The sequence below is a fragment of the Anopheles cruzii genome, chromosome 2 (genome assembly GCF_943734635.1).
Source record: "Anopheles cruzii chromosome 2, idAnoCruzAS_RS32_06, whole genome shotgun sequence".
Taxonomy (NCBI): domain Eukaryota; kingdom Metazoa; phylum Arthropoda; class Insecta; order Diptera; family Culicidae; genus Anopheles; species Anopheles cruzii.
Window position 1 is genome coordinate 56,985,130 of NC_069144.1, and position 16,339 is coordinate 57,001,468.

The 16,339-nt window shown below is 51.8% G+C and overlaps 3 protein-coding genes across 3 annotated transcripts; 2 read left to right on the plus strand and 1 right to left on the minus strand.

Moving 5' to 3' along the window:
- The first annotated feature begins 115 nt into the window (after positions 1-115).
- Positions 116-1,066, plus strand: LOC128267588 (SURF1-like protein). The gene is made up of 3 exons (XM_053004465.1): positions 116-315; positions 390-584; positions 664-1,066. Exons 1-3 carry the CDS (start codon positions 305-307, stop codon positions 1,040-1,042), a joined length of 585 nt encoding a protein of 194 aa, XP_052860425.1. The 5' UTR covers positions 116-304; the 3' UTR covers positions 1,043-1,066.
- A 144-nt stretch (positions 1,067-1,210) lies between these two features.
- Positions 1,211-8,922, minus strand: LOC128277304 (uncharacterized). The gene is made up of 5 exons (XM_053015749.1): positions 8,708-8,922; positions 4,990-6,963; positions 4,684-4,953; positions 3,386-4,600; positions 1,211-3,324 (listed from the first exon to the last, which is right to left on the minus strand). Exons 1-5 carry the CDS (start codon positions 8,747-8,749, stop codon positions 3,313-3,315), a joined length of 3,513 nt encoding a protein of 1,170 aa, XP_052871709.1. The 5' UTR covers positions 8,750-8,922; the 3' UTR covers positions 1,211-3,312.
- A 3,443-nt stretch (positions 8,923-12,365) lies between these two features.
- Positions 12,366-16,339, plus strand: LOC128268032 (intraflagellar transport protein 122 homolog). Its single transcript, XM_053005028.1, has 7 exons — positions 12,366-12,430; positions 12,508-12,738; positions 12,802-13,366; positions 13,423-14,312; positions 14,382-15,497; positions 15,571-15,970; positions 16,047-16,339. Exons 1-7 carry the CDS (start codon positions 12,366-12,368, stop codon positions 16,296-16,298), a joined length of 3,519 nt encoding a protein of 1,172 aa, XP_052860988.1. The 3' UTR covers positions 16,299-16,339.

Genomic DNA, 16,339 nt, shown 5'->3' on the forward strand with positions numbered 1-16,339 from the left:
TTAGTTAACAGATGTGCGATCCACACGCGCACAAAGGCACGAATTTCGCCTCCACCGACAATGAAGACTTCGCAAACTAACCACGGCAACACTGTTACTCCGTTTGGATGGGGGCTCCTGGTATGGCGGTCACGGCACAGCAACAGCCCGATTTCCTATTATTTTCATACAGCACCATTCTTCTGTTGGGTAGATTATTCCAGCGACCGCATTCGGTCTGGGCTGCTGGCAAGTGTATCGAAAGCAGTGGAAGGAAAACCTGATACGGGAACTGGAGCGTAAAATTCATTTGCAACCCGTCCCAATGCCGGACAAGTAGGTGCACTCACCCGTTCGTCGCCTATCGACGGCTAGGGAAATATGTCACTCTATTTCCTCTGTTTCGACAGTTTAGATGACCTGAACAGTATGGAGTACGAGACGGTAACGGTCCGCGGGAAGTTCCTGCACGATCAGGAACTGCACTTGGGCCCGAGAGGCTGCCTTCAGCATGGTGATAGTAAAACGGCCGGTGGCCTGTTCTCGCAGAGGGAAGCGTCGATAGGATATCTGGTGATAACGCCGTTCAAGCTGGAAGGGCGAGAGTGAGTACGAAGCCAGTAGCCAGCGCTTGCATCCGGCGTCCACCATCTAACAACGCCCTTTTTGCGGGCCACTTTGCAGTGACAAAATTCTCGTCAACCGGGGCTGGGTACCGAAACGGTATCTCGATCCGAAAACACGCCCCGAGGGTCAGATTGCTGGCACGGTCGAGCTGGACGGTGTGGTTCGGTTGCCCGAAAATCGACCCCAGTTTACACCCCAGCAACGGGGTGCCATTTTCCTGTTCCGAGATGTGCCGAAAATGGCCGAGCTGCGCGATACCGAACCGTACTTTATCGATGCGACGGCCGCATCGACCGTGGCGAACGGGCCGGTCGGCGGACAGACGCGCGTCACACTCCGGAACGAGCACCTTTCGTACATCGTTACCTGGTTCAGCCTGTCAGGATTCACCACATGGCTTTGGGTCCGGCAAGTCGTGCGGGGCAAGTCCTTCTAGTCCGACGCGGCCGTTTCCTAATAAAGGTGTTTAATTTTCGAAGCTGCTTCTTGCAACATTATCTGAAAGAAAGTAGACATTCGGATCTTCGGCACCAGTGTGGCGCGCGAAACATGGTCCCGGGCCGGCCGCACACACTTTTCCTTTTTTTTGCTCTTCAATGCTCTTTGCAACATTTATTTTGCATAAATCCTTAACGCCTAGGTAAAGATTTTTAAATAATTCTTCCCTAACTGATGACGAAACGATAAAACTGGCGCCGTATGCAACCCTCTGGCGCTCGTCTCTCTGTTCGGCTGGGTTAGTCCATGTGTGTATGTGTGTCTATGCCAAATTGATAACGTACTTGCGTTTGCGCCACTGTGTGCTTGGTTCCTTGGGCTTTTACTTATTATACGAGATACGGGCTACTCTTAGAGGTTAGTTTTGTATTTTTTTTATTCTCCTTTTATTCTTCTTTTTCATTATTTCATACATTTTCTTCCTATTTCTTGTATCGGTGTTTTAATCAACTAAAGTCTACGGAAATTAAAGCGAAAAACTTGAAACTCCTCTTTTCCAGTGTATCAGGCATCGTCATTGTTACGAGATAAACCTCTGTTGGTCAGTGACAGGGGTCAGTTAGTTGATAATGTTTAGCCCCCATAGGCAAAGCGACAATAGACCCCTAGCATCTCGATGACGCATCTCCGGAGGGCACTGAAGATATATTTACACGTTCCAGTCTGCCTAGTTCTACCGCAGAGCGTGAATTCACGAGGTTCAAATTAAACGCAGAACGTGTTGGTGTTTTTTTTAATTTTTTTTGGTTTATTCGCCTATTTATCTGTTTGTTGCAGAAAACTTCATACTATCAAACGCAAGGAAAACCAAAAGGGAAACTGTCACCCGAGTGGCAACAGTGCCAACACGATCGCCGACTGTAAGGTGCAAGATTAAAATATCCTGTGACCACTATCTCTTAGCGAGTGTCGAGTGAGAGTTCAGAGAAAACACTCAGACGAAAACTTTCACACATTACTTTCTTCATTCGAGAAAAACTTTACAAAAATCTTGAAATTAAGCGGCAATCGGTCCCAACAACCGGAACGGTGCCTACTATGATTGGGACAAGCAACACCAACCGGTACCTTTCATTCGTGGCGGAAACAGTATGGCCACGGATCAACGCGTCCAACCGTTTCAACTCAAGTGTTACTCAAAAGACCCCGCAGCACCCAAACCTGAAGCCGAGATGCGCCACTCTCCGTCGACCTTTCCCTGCTTGCTTGTCCTTTCCACGGGGCTACAGTGATTACCAAAAAACACAACCCCGTCAGCAAATTATGTCGTTTCTTCTACTACACTTGCCGCCTACTCTGTTTCTCTCTTTCGCTATGTCCAGTTCTGTTTAAAGCTAATAACTTCCTTTGTTGTTTAAAATAATTGGGATTGTAATTTGTTTGTCTATTTCTTCGCTTGGATGTAGCGCTTGTGAGTCGGTTGTGTTCGTGTGTGTTCGTTTCTGTTAACATTCAGCTCTGCGCGTATTCTCTACCGTTCATAAAAAAGAACTAAACTATTATACTTTTTTATTTCTATATTTACGCTCTCTGTAGCAAAAAAAAAGAATCAAGAACATGCCTTTTGCCAGCACACACCTAGTTAGTTCCGCTTCCGACACTTACCCTAATATGATCTAGTGTTTGTTTGACTTTTTACAGTACTTCCCTCGCACACACACTGGCGGTGTCACCGACGGAAAGTAAGGGAACAAATGGGGAAAAAAAAAATGGAAAATAATTGCTTTTGCATGCATTACGAGAACCCGACACGGCTAAGTAAACTAGTTTTCGACACATTCTGGCATCTCCCTATTTGGAGTGAATAAGTAGAATATGTTCCGCATCCCCTGGTGCGTGGCCTGTGGATCTGTGGATCACATAATCCACACTAAACTGTGTCTTACGGGAGGGGCAAGGGTTGAAGAAAAGTTGAAAAAACAACGCGCAGTATGTACAATGTGGCCAAAAATGGCAGGGGGGGGGGGGCAACCAAAACCCGGACATGACATGACACGGGGGAAGTATCGGGGTGTGGTGGTTAGAGTTTTCTGTTCAATGAAGCGTGTTTTTCATTTTTATATCAAATTCTTAAAATACTAGAGCTCCCTAACACTAAACTCCGCGAAAGTTTCCGCTTTTCTGTTCACAGTTTGTCCCTTTCTCACCCATTTCTCTTTGTATCGGCCGCTCCGCCGCTCACGCACCGCCCGGGCCCGAGAAAAGGTCTTAGTTATGAACCTAAAACAGAAGACACAGATTAAAACTGGGGGCGATCGTTATGAAATCCCGTTGCGTTTACCTGTTGCTGTTTGACCACTATTTGTGGTTGAATTAGTTCGTCAAAGTTGAACATTTGATCGTCGGCTGTGTCTCCGCCACCACCACTGCCACTGCCGGCGGTGGAGACCGTGGCCGTCGTCGACGAGGTACCGCCCGGAGTGGTGACCGTCGTGGTGGTGATCGTCATACCGTTCGGACTGCTCGTTATCGTCGTCACGGTATTGCCGCCCGTGCCACCGTTGGTGGCCGCCCCTCCGTTCTGCTCTTCCTCGTCGTCATCTTCCGCAGGCCCATTCTCATCGCCACCGGCCCCGGACACGGCATCGGCATTATTTTCCTGCACCTGCATCGTTTGGTCCGCAGTCTCGTGCTGACCGTCCTGGCCGGGTGGTCCTGCTTTCTGCAGAATGATCTGTCCGCCTTCGGTCAGGATCGCGGCCGTCGCTTGGTGGTGTCCATCGTCACCGGCCTCGTGGTGTTGCTGCTGTTCGTCCCCTTCGGCAGCCTCGCCGGTGGCCTGCTGCAGATGCAGCTGGATCTGCTGGTGATCCGCACCGTCGGCGCCGGCCATCGAAACCGTCAGGTGGCCCTCCTGATCCACTTCGCCCGACGTCGTAAACGCCACCGACACCGGGATCTGCAGACCGTCCTCGGTCGTAATGTGGGCCCCGTCGGTGGTCATAAGCTCGCCCTCCTGAGATTGCTGTATGACGATGTTGCCGTCCGCGTTCAGCTGCGAGGGATGAATCAGTTGCTCCTGTCCGTCGTCACCCTGCACCAGTATCATCTGGTTGTTGCCGTCGCAGCTGATCATCTGGATCGTTTCGCCTTCGCCCAGTCCCTCGCCGCCCTGCATCACCACGCCGATGCCGACGCCCCGCAGCAGCTGCTGTATCTGCTCGCTGTCCGTGCCCTGCACCAGAATTTGGTTGCCCTCACCGTCCGTCAGGATGTGATTGTCCAGGTGCAGGTACTGGCCCGACTCGTGGTTCAGTATGATCTTGTACGGTGCGTTCGCACCCTGCATGTCGTCCAGCTCCATCGGCACCGTTTCGGTGTTGGAGTTTTGACTGTTCTGCGACTGGTCACCGTCATCGTCGAGACTGGGCATACTGACCGGCATGTTAATCTGTTGTTGTTGCTGCTGTTGCTGTTGCTGCTGATCCTTCTGCTGCTGCAGCTCATCGCCCTGATCGAGCGTGGGCATATCGATTCCCACCGACGGTTGCTGTTCCTGGGGGGCGGACGGAAGAAGAAAAGGGGCACGATTAAGCAACCGGTACACAGTAAAAGCAGTCGAAACAGACAGAAGCTTACCATTTTCCCCTCCAACTGTTGGTGCTGCTGGACAAACGAATCATCCTGACCCGTTTGCTGTTGCTGTTGTGGGATCGTTATGTTGAAGGAAATATTTTCGGTCGTACCGTCCTGGTTCGTGATGACCATGGTGCCACCCTCGGCCGTTGCCCCGGGAGCACCACCCTCGACGACCGCCTTGTCCGAGTGCATCCGCTCAAAGATACTCTCGAGGTCACCGTCCGAGATTGAGTTGTTCCCACCGACGGCGCTGGCACCGGCATTCAGCGACTGGCCTCCAGTGGCACCTCCGACCGTCGACGTCACGGTGTTGGCCGTCGTCACAAGCTTGCCACCGCCCGCCGTCATCAGTCCTGCTGCTCCGGCTTCTACGCCACCGACTAGCTTCCGATTGGTGGTGGTCGTCGAGGTGGCGTTCGAAGAGAACACTTGGACCGCATGGCTGGCCGTGGGCTGTTGCTGTTGAGCGTGACCGGCGGTGCTCCCTGCCGGGGCACTCGTTACGACACCCGCGGCACCGACGGCGTGCGTTTTGAGGTGCTGCGTGTAAAGCTTCTCGTTCAGGAATGTCAGCGAACAGGAGCCGCAGGTGTGGAATTGGATCGTTTTCGCATCGATCGAATCCCGGAGCGCCTCTTTGATCGTGTCATCTAGCAGCTTCTGGGTCGAGTCGGTCAGTTCCAGTTTCATTTGCTGCTGTGCCGCTGCCGCCGCCGGCTGCTGGTGCTGCACGATGACCTGCTGCGTTGTCGTCAGTTTACCGTCCTTTTTGCCGTTGTCGTGCACCTCGAGATGCTTCAACAGCAGTTCGCGCTTGTTGAACGTCACGTTGCAGATGCCACACTTGAAGTAGTCGGGCTGATGCTGTTTCGCGTGTACCGAGGCCTGTTCGCGGGTTTCGAAGCGCATCAAACACACGCGACACTTGAACGGCTTCAGCTTGATGTGCTTCCGCAGGTGGTCATCGTACTGCGTTTTCTCGGCCGTCCGGTAGCTGCACATGTTGCAGGAGTACACCGTAGCGACGCCGGCCTGCACCACCCCTTCCTGGACACCGCCACCAGCGGTCATAACCGTCGCCTTCGATGGCAGGCCCGTCGTCACCCCGGGCAGCGGTAGCGACGGATGCTCCTGCAGGTGGTGCTGCTTGAGCAGGGCGAACGAACTGAACGCTTTCTTGCAGTGCTTGCAACGATTCGCGCCCACCGTGTTGGCCGCCGGCGTCTGGGAGGACATCTGTTTGCACTGTTCGTAGTGCGGCTGGAACAGGGTGAGGTCGTGCGTCTTGAAATCGCACGACAAACACCGGTACACCTTGGAGGTTTTCCGATTCGCCACATTGGCCACGGCCGTCGCCGTTGCGACCGCTGCGCCCTGTGTGTTCACGGTCACGGATCCATTGTTGGTCGAGACAACGATTTGCTGTGGCGCCTGCTGGTGCAAGATCGTTGCCTGGCCGAGGGTACCACCAGTCGTCGACACGTTGCTACCTGACTTTTCGAACATACTGGATAACTGTGCCTCCACCACGTCGGTGGTGGCATCGGTGGCCATCCCCGCACTGGTCAATACTTTTATCGTGGCCGTTTCGCCGCCTTCCATCATCACGACGTTCTGCTGTTGTTGCTGCTGTTGCTGCTGCTGCTGTTGGTGGCCCACAGCTTTAATGCTGTACGCTAAACCAGCACTTGTGGTGGCCGCCACCGTACCGCCACTGCCAGCGGTGCTGGTGTGCGTGAGCTTTACCATTTTGGCCGGTGGCGATCCGGTTGCGGTCGCGCCTCCTGCCCCCTGCCCCAGATGATCCTCATCGGGGATGTTATTCTTCTTGTGGATAAACCCGAGCAGCGTGGCCCGCAGATGGTCCATCTCCGATTCGAGCTTGTCGAGCTGGTTCAGAACCGTGATGCAGCGCCTGCAGATGACGTCATCGGTCGAGAGGACGACGGAGTAGGTGGAACCGATCACCTTCGCCAGTTTCACCACGAACTCCGTCTGTGTGGTGGTGGTCGACGCTTCCGAGATAAGTGTCGCGTGGATGCCGGCATGGTCTCCGCAAATGTAGCATCTCTGTTGCCGGCTAGCATAGTTGTTGGCGGTCGTGGTCGTAATGGAGACGCTCGTGGACGGCGCCGGTGGTGGTTTCTTCGCCGGCACGCGCTGCTGGCCCGAGATGCCGGTAACGCTGACCGTGCCACTCTGCAGTAGACTGTTAATCTTTTTCACTGCGTTCATCTGCATGGCGGATTGCTGCTGTTGCGTCGACGTTGTAGTGTAAACCTACAAAGGGACAAGCAAAAGCGCGACGTGAAAAGATGGAAAAGGGTACCGGTGGAAGGCAATGGGATTTTTGTGGCTGGAACTATTTGCTTTTTAAAGCCATTCTTACGAAAGAATTTAACCACGTGAACTCGTCTACGAAAGAGACTTTAGGAAGAATCATATTCTTCGGATGGTTCGCTTCCTCGGCGAATGATCCTGTTCAGTGACAACACGATGCTGTTTAATGTTCCTTTTTCGAAAAGAGGGCTTTTGAAGTCAGCAGCTCTCAACGCAACTTTAATGCGTTCGATTGTCATTGGAGAAGCTACAGATGAACCGGTTGAACCGGTTTTATTACCTAAGCATGATATATTCTTTACGTTTTTTTCTAACAAAAGCATTTTCAGCATTATTCGCTGTAGTAGGCAGTGGAGCAATAACAAATAATGACAACATGTTTCAGATTAGTAACACGATTAATTGAAACTGAATCATCCATATTTTTTTTACAATCATCCCATTCAATTTCGCTCCATTTGCCAAACGAGTGTTTACTCACTGTTGATAAGCATACACAAACTGCCTTTCAACCGCGGGTAAAGAACGCAGCTTTATCACGTTCACGCGGTAATGGAAGCGAGTGAAATATCGCCGAATGCTGTACCCCAGGTCAGGTTATGGCGAGCCGAATAAAATACAGCATGGTAAGCGCCTGTGCCAAAAAATAAAGAAATCATACACTAAGAGCTACCCTACGGGAGGTTAAATAGATGCAAATGGCAAAACATATTTTTGACATATTCTTTGGGGGTACAAAAAGATGTCTAACATTCCGCTTTGAATCGCAAATATCGCATCACAAGATATAGTAGTGTTTGATTTTCTATGCATAATTTCACGTTCAGAATTCACTACGATTTGACTTGTTGATAGAAAGAAAAGACAAATGATAAAAACTTGAATGTACAGATTGTCTCTATTGACTTGGTGAGTAAAGTCGTATTATATTAGAATATTGTCAAACCCACGAACGATCAACAGCTTTCCATTTTGTTGGTGTTGTTGGAATCATTCACTCTGATCATGATTGTTTTCACGTAATTATCTATCAATTTCGTAGACACTTCGCTTTTATTGCTTCGAAATGACTCTTCATACACACGCCTGGCGTCAAGTTATGTTGGATGCAGCCGCGGTGTAAGTATGGCCATAAAATGCATATTTTATCTTTCCACGGGCTGGTATGAATAACATTGCGCGTTCGGTACCGTCAACGTGATCCTGAAGCAAACATTGGCGCGCACCGCGAATGAATGCACACGCGGTTTGCTCGCTCTCTCGTCGTCGTGTACCGGGCTTCGTATCAATACCCTCATCCGTCTGTGTACGATTTTCCACAGCGCAAGTATTAAAATAACGAGCCGAAGAAAATGCACCGCTTTGGCCGGGCCAAGCTGTTGGTTTTTTTTTTCGTTGTGTTCCATGTTATCTCTTCCTTCTCGCTACGCCACTCGGCGATCTTGCGGATCGGTGAACTTCTTCATTCCCAGCAATCCGCATGTGCGCCATGGAATATGGAAACCATGTGTGCGGCAACGAGTTGAACTGTTGGACACATCTTGTAGACATACTTTTCCGCGCATTTGGTGCGAACAACTTACAGCGTGAATTGAACCAGCTACGCACCACGATGGCGCTTTTAGAGTAACAAAAAAAATCCAAGACGCCCATGTTCCCATGGAGATGTGTGTGATCGTATTACCTTCCGCACTTGCGGCTGCTGTTGCACTACTTTCTTCTGCATTTTTGGGCTGCACTCCACACTGCGTTCTGGCGTTCTTTCTTTGGTCGGTCCCCTCCTCGGGCGGAAGTAAGTGAATTGTTATCTGCCTTATCGTCGTGTGACGGGGTGTGTCCCGCGAAGTGTGCGAGAGGAAGTTTACTGTTGCGCCTTTACCGTGGCTGCCGTTCGTCGCGACGTCGTCTTCGTGGTCGTCGGGCTGCTATTTTCGATACCGAGTCGTGCGCTGGTAATGTGGCTAATTGCGGCATCGATGAAAATTGCGGAAGCCACTTCTTTCTTTTGCGCCAGCTAACCACGGAGATTGCGCGGTCGGTTGTCACTGGCCCCAATCAATCCACCGGACCGGACGAAGTGTTGCTGCCCGCGGTTCGAACGGTGCGCACGAAATTTTGTTGCTTTGCGGTACACTTGTGCCAAAAACCGTCGACGAATAGGGATGCGCTTCTCGGTTTAGTATTGATGCATTATTTACAAATTTGTACATTCATATATTCTTGCTAACTTTAATTATGTGCCGTTTGTCCCGCTTGCTGGCTTCTGCGACGACCAATGCACCGAACCAAATCAGCAGGCAATGATACCAAAAATCCGCACAATTGAACTGCAAAAATTAGACACAAACAAAAAATGCGCACACATTAAACAGACGATATAAATTAAGAGAACTAATGATCTTATAGTAAAGCGCTGTACGTAACGGCACATAGGGGCTCTTGCTCAAGCAGCAATAATGCACTTCTTCCCACGGCCTACTTGTTTACTAATATTTGTGTCCCGCAGCAGAAAGATGATCGTACTTAAATACGTTGGCAGATAGTATCGTTTTCAAGATGAACATTAAATTTAATGGAAATACAGGATACGCGCGCGATCGAACGAAAAAACAACGATCGCGTCCTAGGCACCACGCGAACCCTTTCTGGCTTCATCGCGTTCCTGAGACGCGTCACACACACACTTCCACACGTCGGCATCGGTTCGCTGTCCGACACGGGCTACGCGCGCAACGCTGCTGTTGCCGGCTTACACGCACACCAAGCAGCGGTGCGGCTCCTTGCAACAAACACTCGCATTCGCGTGCTCTCTAGGCATCAGCAGCAGCAAGCCGCGTAAAGTGAGGGCAGCGTAAAGTGAAGAGGATAATGCAATGGCAAGCAATTTGCCTTTTCGCCCGCGATCTGCTCGCTCGTGCTCGCTTATGTTGACCTATTCCCTCTCACTCTCGCACGCACGCACTTTATTGTTACTTCTAACTTGTCGTTGACCGCTTACGCGACCGTGGCTAACGTCGAGCGACGGCTAGCAGCAAAAAAACACATAAAAAACATTGTCTTTACCCTAAACACAAGCCGACCAAACCCGGATCCCGCCAAACTGGAAGTGGGCGTCGTTTTCACTTCGCGCGATACTTGACCTAGCCTCCTAAGGACCACAAGAGAAGAGCAGCATCGCTCCCGAGCGGGCTAGGATCGGCGAAAACAAAACTTCACATCGCACTGCTCTTGTTAACGGGGATTCAAGACGCTTTATTAGCGTTCTATTTTTCCTCCGCAATTCAAAGAAGCTCATACATTGCGTCTTATTCTAACCGCTCGGTTTTCTCTTTCTCGCTCTACTCACACTTCACGGGCTCCTACGCATCGGAACACCGCCCGTACCCGCGGTTCACAAATGTCACCGGGCGAATGCTAAAAGGGAAATATTTTCTCGCTGCGGCGAACACGATACGGTTCGCAGGGTTCGTCGGTGTCACGGGGGGTCTGAGGGTGATTTCGCGGTTCTGCACGATGTTAGGAACAATCGCGGCAATTCGCAACCGCTGACGCACTCTGACACTGGGGCACTTCGTCTCGACTCTCCACCACACAACTACGCGCGATGAAAAAATCATCCACAGCCACTAAAGTTTCCCTTTATGCCCCAGCAACTGCGGGTGCCAACAAAAGGGTGCAGACCGGGGGGGAAGAATCACGCGCGCGATAGTGCCAGCAAAACCAACCCGTTCTGGACGTGACGAAAGCGAGCGCGGAGCACAAGCCGGAGCCGTCAACAGCCCCCTGCGCCTTTGCCTGCCGGAACGACGACGACGGTCCCGGCGCCGCACGCACGGGCTGGGTCAGTTATGCGCGGTGCGCTGGTGGTACAGTCCGATTTTCGCAATTCACACAAACCTACCACTTCTCGCTGTTGCACTGACGTCGACGCGTCAAACGCAGCCAAAGCGCGACAGAAGTCAAATTGTCAAAACTTCAAAATCGCACTCTCGCGCTACCTCTCGAGGCCCCGACACTTCAGAATCGATTTTTGAGTGTAATCAAAAACTTCAACATGGCGGCCCGCCTGCTCGAGACGACGGATGCTTCTACCGCTGGGGCGAAACAGGCGAACCAGACATCACCGAACCTAGCAGCAGCGCCCAGGGCTGCCAACCGTAGCGCCTGAAATATATTGTAACTCTTCGTTCGCCGATCCGAACACACGCACACACACTTACACGGCGACGAAGAACGGTGACCGTTTCAGCCGCTAGCCAGACTCAGCGAGAACCGCCTTTTCCGAAGAAGCACTGCGACAAATAACCGGCTTGTGTTGCATCAACTTTGCTCGAATTTCCAGCGATGGCCAGCGACGGTCGCTTCCGAATCTTGACGCTTCGTTCGAAACGGCGGGACGCGCGGCGTCCAGTGGGAAAGTATGACCGAGCGAGTACTGGGAGCGACTTAATAATAGAGTAAATTAAAACGCATGGTCACCCGTTGGTGCGCTCGTGTGCGTCGTTTACGAGATAATGCCCGCCCGTACACAAACACACTCTGAAACGTCCGCAGCCAAGATGGTGGGAAAATGGAGTGTTTCAGAAAGGACAAAATTCAAATACTAACCATGTGCAATAATGTCACGAGCGTCGATTTCAAGGGCACTAACTTGCTTATTGGGAGAAATTATTAATCAGATATAGAAGCTGGCAGAATTCTCTTCTCTCACATCCTCCATTTAATTTGTGGCATTATTTGAAAATAACGCTTATTGTAGGACCAAAGATATTCCATGCAGAGACACAGAAACCCGTTTTCGTTTCAAACATCTGGCGCAGGATGCGATGCTTCACCAACACATGGCAACATGGAAACGATCCTTTACCGCATGGTTAATTAGCCTGTTAGCCTAAAGGCAAAAGGCCATTGGCTGATCCTGAAATTATACCTGAATCCAAATCGAATGAATTTCAGGAATTTAGGTGAAATATTTTTATTACCAGTTGAGTGATCCTTCGCTTTTTCGGCGATCGCGAGCTAGAATTAATCGTTCGAAGCGAAGAACGATCCTGCCGATAACTCGCCACATCTGCCTGTCTCGTTCTTTCCCTCACGCGGCCGGTCGGATATCTTCGGGCGCCCGAAGAACATGGTGTTGCTAGGAACACTCTTCGGGGAAAACACAAACAAACGGGAGATCTGTCATTCCATCCGCGAGTCGTGTTGTGGTTAGTGGGAATTAGGTGATAAAAGTTTTCCTTCTTCCGTCTGGGAGTCTGGGAAAGTGAAACACAAAACGTGGAGTTTGGACAAATTTGACCACTCGTTTTCCTGCCGACGCGCGCGGTGGAACGGCTACGATGCGGGCGATACCGAAATGGGTTGAAAAGATCCACGATTCCGCCGAGAAAAATGATGTCGCAAGGTAGTTAATCGATATTCTGCGTAGCTATCGTGGAATTGATTGACTCAACCCGTAATCGTTCTACGCCTTTCTTTTAGCATCCATTCGATCTGCTATCACCCGGAGGGATTGCAGCTGGTGGTGGGTGCTGGTGACAAGGTGCTGGTGTACGATCCGATCGACGGCAATCTGATCAGCTCACTGAAGGGCCACAAGGACACGGTTTACTGTGTAGCGTACGCGAAAGATGGCAAGAAGTTTGCATCGGGAAGTGCCGACAAAACGGTCATCATTTGGACGCTGAAACTGGAAGGATTGCTCAAATTTTCGTAGGACCAACTAGTGGAAACTCGTAAACGAAGAAGATAGTAATGTTTTTTTCCCACTTACAGTCACAACGATTCGGTCCAGTGCCTTGCGTTCAATCCGATCTCTCACCAGCTTGCCTCGTGTGCCGTATCGGACTTTTCATTCTGGTCATCCGAGCAAAAGGCGGTCCAAAAGTACAAATCTCCGGCCCGCATCAATGCGTGCGCCTGGACAAACGATGGACAGTACATTGCGCTCGGGCTGGCAAATGGAACGATTTCGATACGCAACAAGGCGGGCGAGGAGAAGATCAAGATCGATCGACCGGGAGGAGTCAATAGCCCGGTGTTTGGTGTTGCCTGGAACCCCCCGGCTACGTCCGGTTCATCGGACATCCTTTGCGTGATCGATTGGAGTCAAATACTGTCGTTCTACTCGCTCGGTGGTCAGATGATCGGCAAGGAGCGTAACTTTGGTTTTGATCCACTCTGCTTGAGTTTTTTCCCCAACGGAGAGTTTCTGATCGTGGCCGGTTGTAACAAAGCGCTGCAGCTCTTCACCCGTGACGGAATTCGACTGGGAATGCTAGGAGAGCAGTACGACTCGTGGATCTGGACTGCGGTCGTTCATCCGGCCGGGACCTGTGTGGTAAGCGATCAGGCGTGGAAATGAAAACTGTTTGCTGATCGTAATCGTATTCGTAGGTGGTTGGCTGTCAGGATGGGACGCTCGGGTGCTACAATTTGGCCTTCAACACGGTGCACGCACTCTACCGGGAACGCTATGCGTTCCGAGAGAACATGTGCGACGTGATCATCCAGCACTTGGTGTCGGGCCAAAAGGTACGAATCAAGTGCCGCGATCTCGTACACAAGATCGCCATCTATCGGAACCGGTTAGCGGTGCAACTGCCCGAGCGGGTTGTTCTTTACGAATTGAGCTCCGCCGAAAACCAACCGATGCACTACAAGGTGCGAGAAAAGATTGCGAAAAAATTCGAGTGCAGCCTGTTGGTCGTGTGCGCACAGCACCTGGTGCTGTGCCAGGAGAAGAAGCTGCAGAGCCTCGACTTTGCCGGGCTGCTGCAGCGCGAATGGCTGATGGATAGTTTCATACGCTACATCAAGGTTACGGGCGGACCGGCTGGCCGCGAGGGACTGTTGCTCGGCCTGAAGAGTGGTCAAGTGTGGCGAATCTTTCTGGACAACTCGCTCCCAATTCTGGTCACGACCGTACTGTCGTCCGTGCGGTGTCTCGATCTGAACGCAACGCGGACCAAGCTAGCGGTGGTGGACGATGCGGGCCGGCTAGTGGTGCGGGATCTAATTCAGGATACGATGCTGTACCAAGATTCGAGCGTTAATTCGGTCGCTTGGAACACACATCTCGAGTCGATGCTGTGTTATTCGCACACGACGGGCGGGCTAAGTGTTCGCGTTGGAACCCTGCCACCTCGTAGCCCCCAGACGATGCTCGGTGTTGTCGTCGGTTTGTGTGGAGCCACCGCTTTCTGCCTGCGAGGAAACGTGATGAGCAACGTCCCACTCGCACTCGGTGCTACGATGTGGCAGTTTGTCGAGGCCGGAATGTTCGAGTAAGCCCCGCCGAAAGGAGTTCCAGTTTTGCACACTAAGCAACACTAATCTGTGATCTTTCTCCTCAGCGACGCATATCAGGTGGCCTGTCTCGGTGTGCCCCTGTCTGACTGGGAAGGCCTGGCCCAAGCTGCGCTCGATGCACTGGACTTTCAGATCGCTCGTGACGCGTACGTGAAGGTGCGTAACCTTCCGTGGCTCGAACTGATCGGAGAGCTGCGTGAACGTCAGAAGCGGGGCGAAACGTCGAAGGAGGTGCTGTTGGCGGAAGCGTACTCCTTCGCCGGCCGCTTCAAGGAAGCAGCCCGTCTCTATCAGAAGGCTGGCAGCAACGGTAAAGCGCTCGCAATGTACAGCGATCTGCGGATGTTCGATTTGGCGCAGGAATTCCTGAAAGAAGGCAGCGCAGCGGATAAAAAGGAGCTGATCCGTCGACGGGCCGAGTGGGCCTGCTCGGTGCATGAACCGCGGGCCGCTGCCGAGCTGCTACTGTCTGCTGGAGAAGCAGAACGGGCCATTGAAATCGTGGCCGAACAGGGTTGGCCCGATGTTCTGCTCGACATTGGCCGACGTCTTGCGGCAACGGAGAGAAAACCGCTCGAACTGATTGCAGGCCACTTGCGCCGTTTGAAAGCGCTTCCCTTGGCGGCGGAAATATATCGCAAGCTGGGCGAAGAGGAACAAGTGGTACAGCTGCACGTCGAAGCGCGCGATTGGCCGGAAGCGTTCCGATTGGCCGAGCATCTGCCAAAGGTGTTGCCCGCGATCCACTTCCAGCACGCCCAATGGCTAGCCGAATCGGATCAGTTTATTTCCGCACACGAAGCGTACATTCTGGCGGGTCGACCCCATGAAGCAACGAAGCTGTTGCGGAATCTGGTCGAGTGTGCCGTCTCGGAAGAACGATATCTTGATGCTGGCTATTACACATTGCTGAGGGCCAAACAGGCCCTAAAGATGCTCGTCGGTACTACCGAGCAGGAGACGACCGTTCCGGATGGTCCTGCCGTCGAGGAGTATCGTTCGTTGTTGAAGCTTTCGTCCATCTACTATGCGTACAATACTATCAATTCGTACCTGAAGGAACCGTTCACCAGTAGCCCACCGTTGACTCTGTTCAACACCAGCCGTTTCGTCGTGAACCAAATAAATGGGACCAACGCCCCGAAGGGCATCAGTTTGTTGTAAGGCGCTGCTAGACATTCGTTGGGGATGGCGAACATTTTCAATCCACTTTCCTTGCTCATTTCATTCCAGTGCCGTCTATTATACGCTGTCGAAACAGGCCAAGGTGCTTGGGGCCAATAAACTGCACCTGCAGATCAACAACAAGCTGCAATCGTTGAAAGTTCCGGCCGGCATTCAGGAACAGGTGGACATTAGCTACATCACTAGCCGGGCCTGCCCGGGAGGGTTTAACGATCCCGAGGAGCTGTTGCCGATGTGCTACAAGTGCTCGAACTACAGCCCACATCTGCACGGCAACCGGTGTCCGAACTGTCAGCAGGAGTACGTTTTCTCGTACGTATCCTTCGAGATTCTGCCGCTGGCCGAGTTTGTCCCCGAGCGCGACATTAGCGAGCAAGATGCCGAAAGACTTTTACTGGCACCTCCGAAACCGGTGGCCGATGGTCAGCAGGATCAGTTTATACAGGAAGTAGGTCTACATTTCAGAGTAGAGTTGGAGAAGTGTGTAACTAACGATTTCGATCTTTTGTTTTGTGCCATAACAGGACATTATTGATACCTATCCGTCGACGCTTGATCGTGATGCACTGCGGGCGATCGACCCACGGGAAGTGATCATCGTGCGCGGTCCGGCGCCACTTTCAACGCGCTACTACCGCAACCTGCTGCCCGAGTTGCAGATCACCGTGTGCTCGGAGTGCAATCAGGTGTTTCACTCGGAGGACTTTGAGCTGCAGTTTCTGCAGAAAGGCTACTGTCCGTTCTGCCGAACGGCCGAAGAAAGTCTTATGAATTAGTGTTTACGGATCTCATTGTTGTGTGTGTGTGAAAGAAATCA

What these genes read in the sequence shown, in the direction of transcription:
- LOC128267588 (XM_053004465.1), top strand. An exon ending in TTCAAGCTGGAAGGGCGAGA is followed by an intron (nt 585 to 663) that starts GTGAGTACGAAG and finishes GCCACTTTGCAG; the next exon opens with TGACAAAATTCTCGTCAACC.
- LOC128277304 (XM_053015749.1), bottom strand. Translation starts at nt 8,749, where the DNA reads ATGCAGAAGAAAGTAGTGCAACAGCAGCCGCAAGTGCGGAAG. An exon ending in AGCAGCCGCAAGTGCGGAAG is followed by an intron (nt 6,964 to 8,707) that starts GTAATACGATCA and finishes GTCCCTTTGTAG; the next exon opens with GTTTACACTACAACGTCGAC. An exon ending in AACAGTTGGAGGGGAAAATG is followed by an intron (nt 4,601 to 4,683) that starts GTAAGCTTCTGT and finishes TCCGCCCCCCAG; the next exon opens with GAACAGCAACCGTCGGTGGG.
- LOC128268032 (XM_053005028.1), top strand. Translation starts at nt 12,366, where the DNA reads ATGCGGGCGATACCGAAATGGGTTGAAAAGATCCACGATTCCGCCGAG. An exon ending in ATCCGGCCGGGACCTGTGTG is followed by an intron (nt 13,367 to 13,422) that starts GTAAGCGATCAG and finishes TCGTATTCGTAG; the next exon opens with GTGGTTGGCTGTCAGGATGG. An exon ending in CCGAAGGGCATCAGTTTGTT is followed by an intron (nt 15,498 to 15,570) that starts GTAAGGCGCTGC and finishes ATTTCATTCCAG; the next exon opens with TGCCGTCTATTATACGCTGT.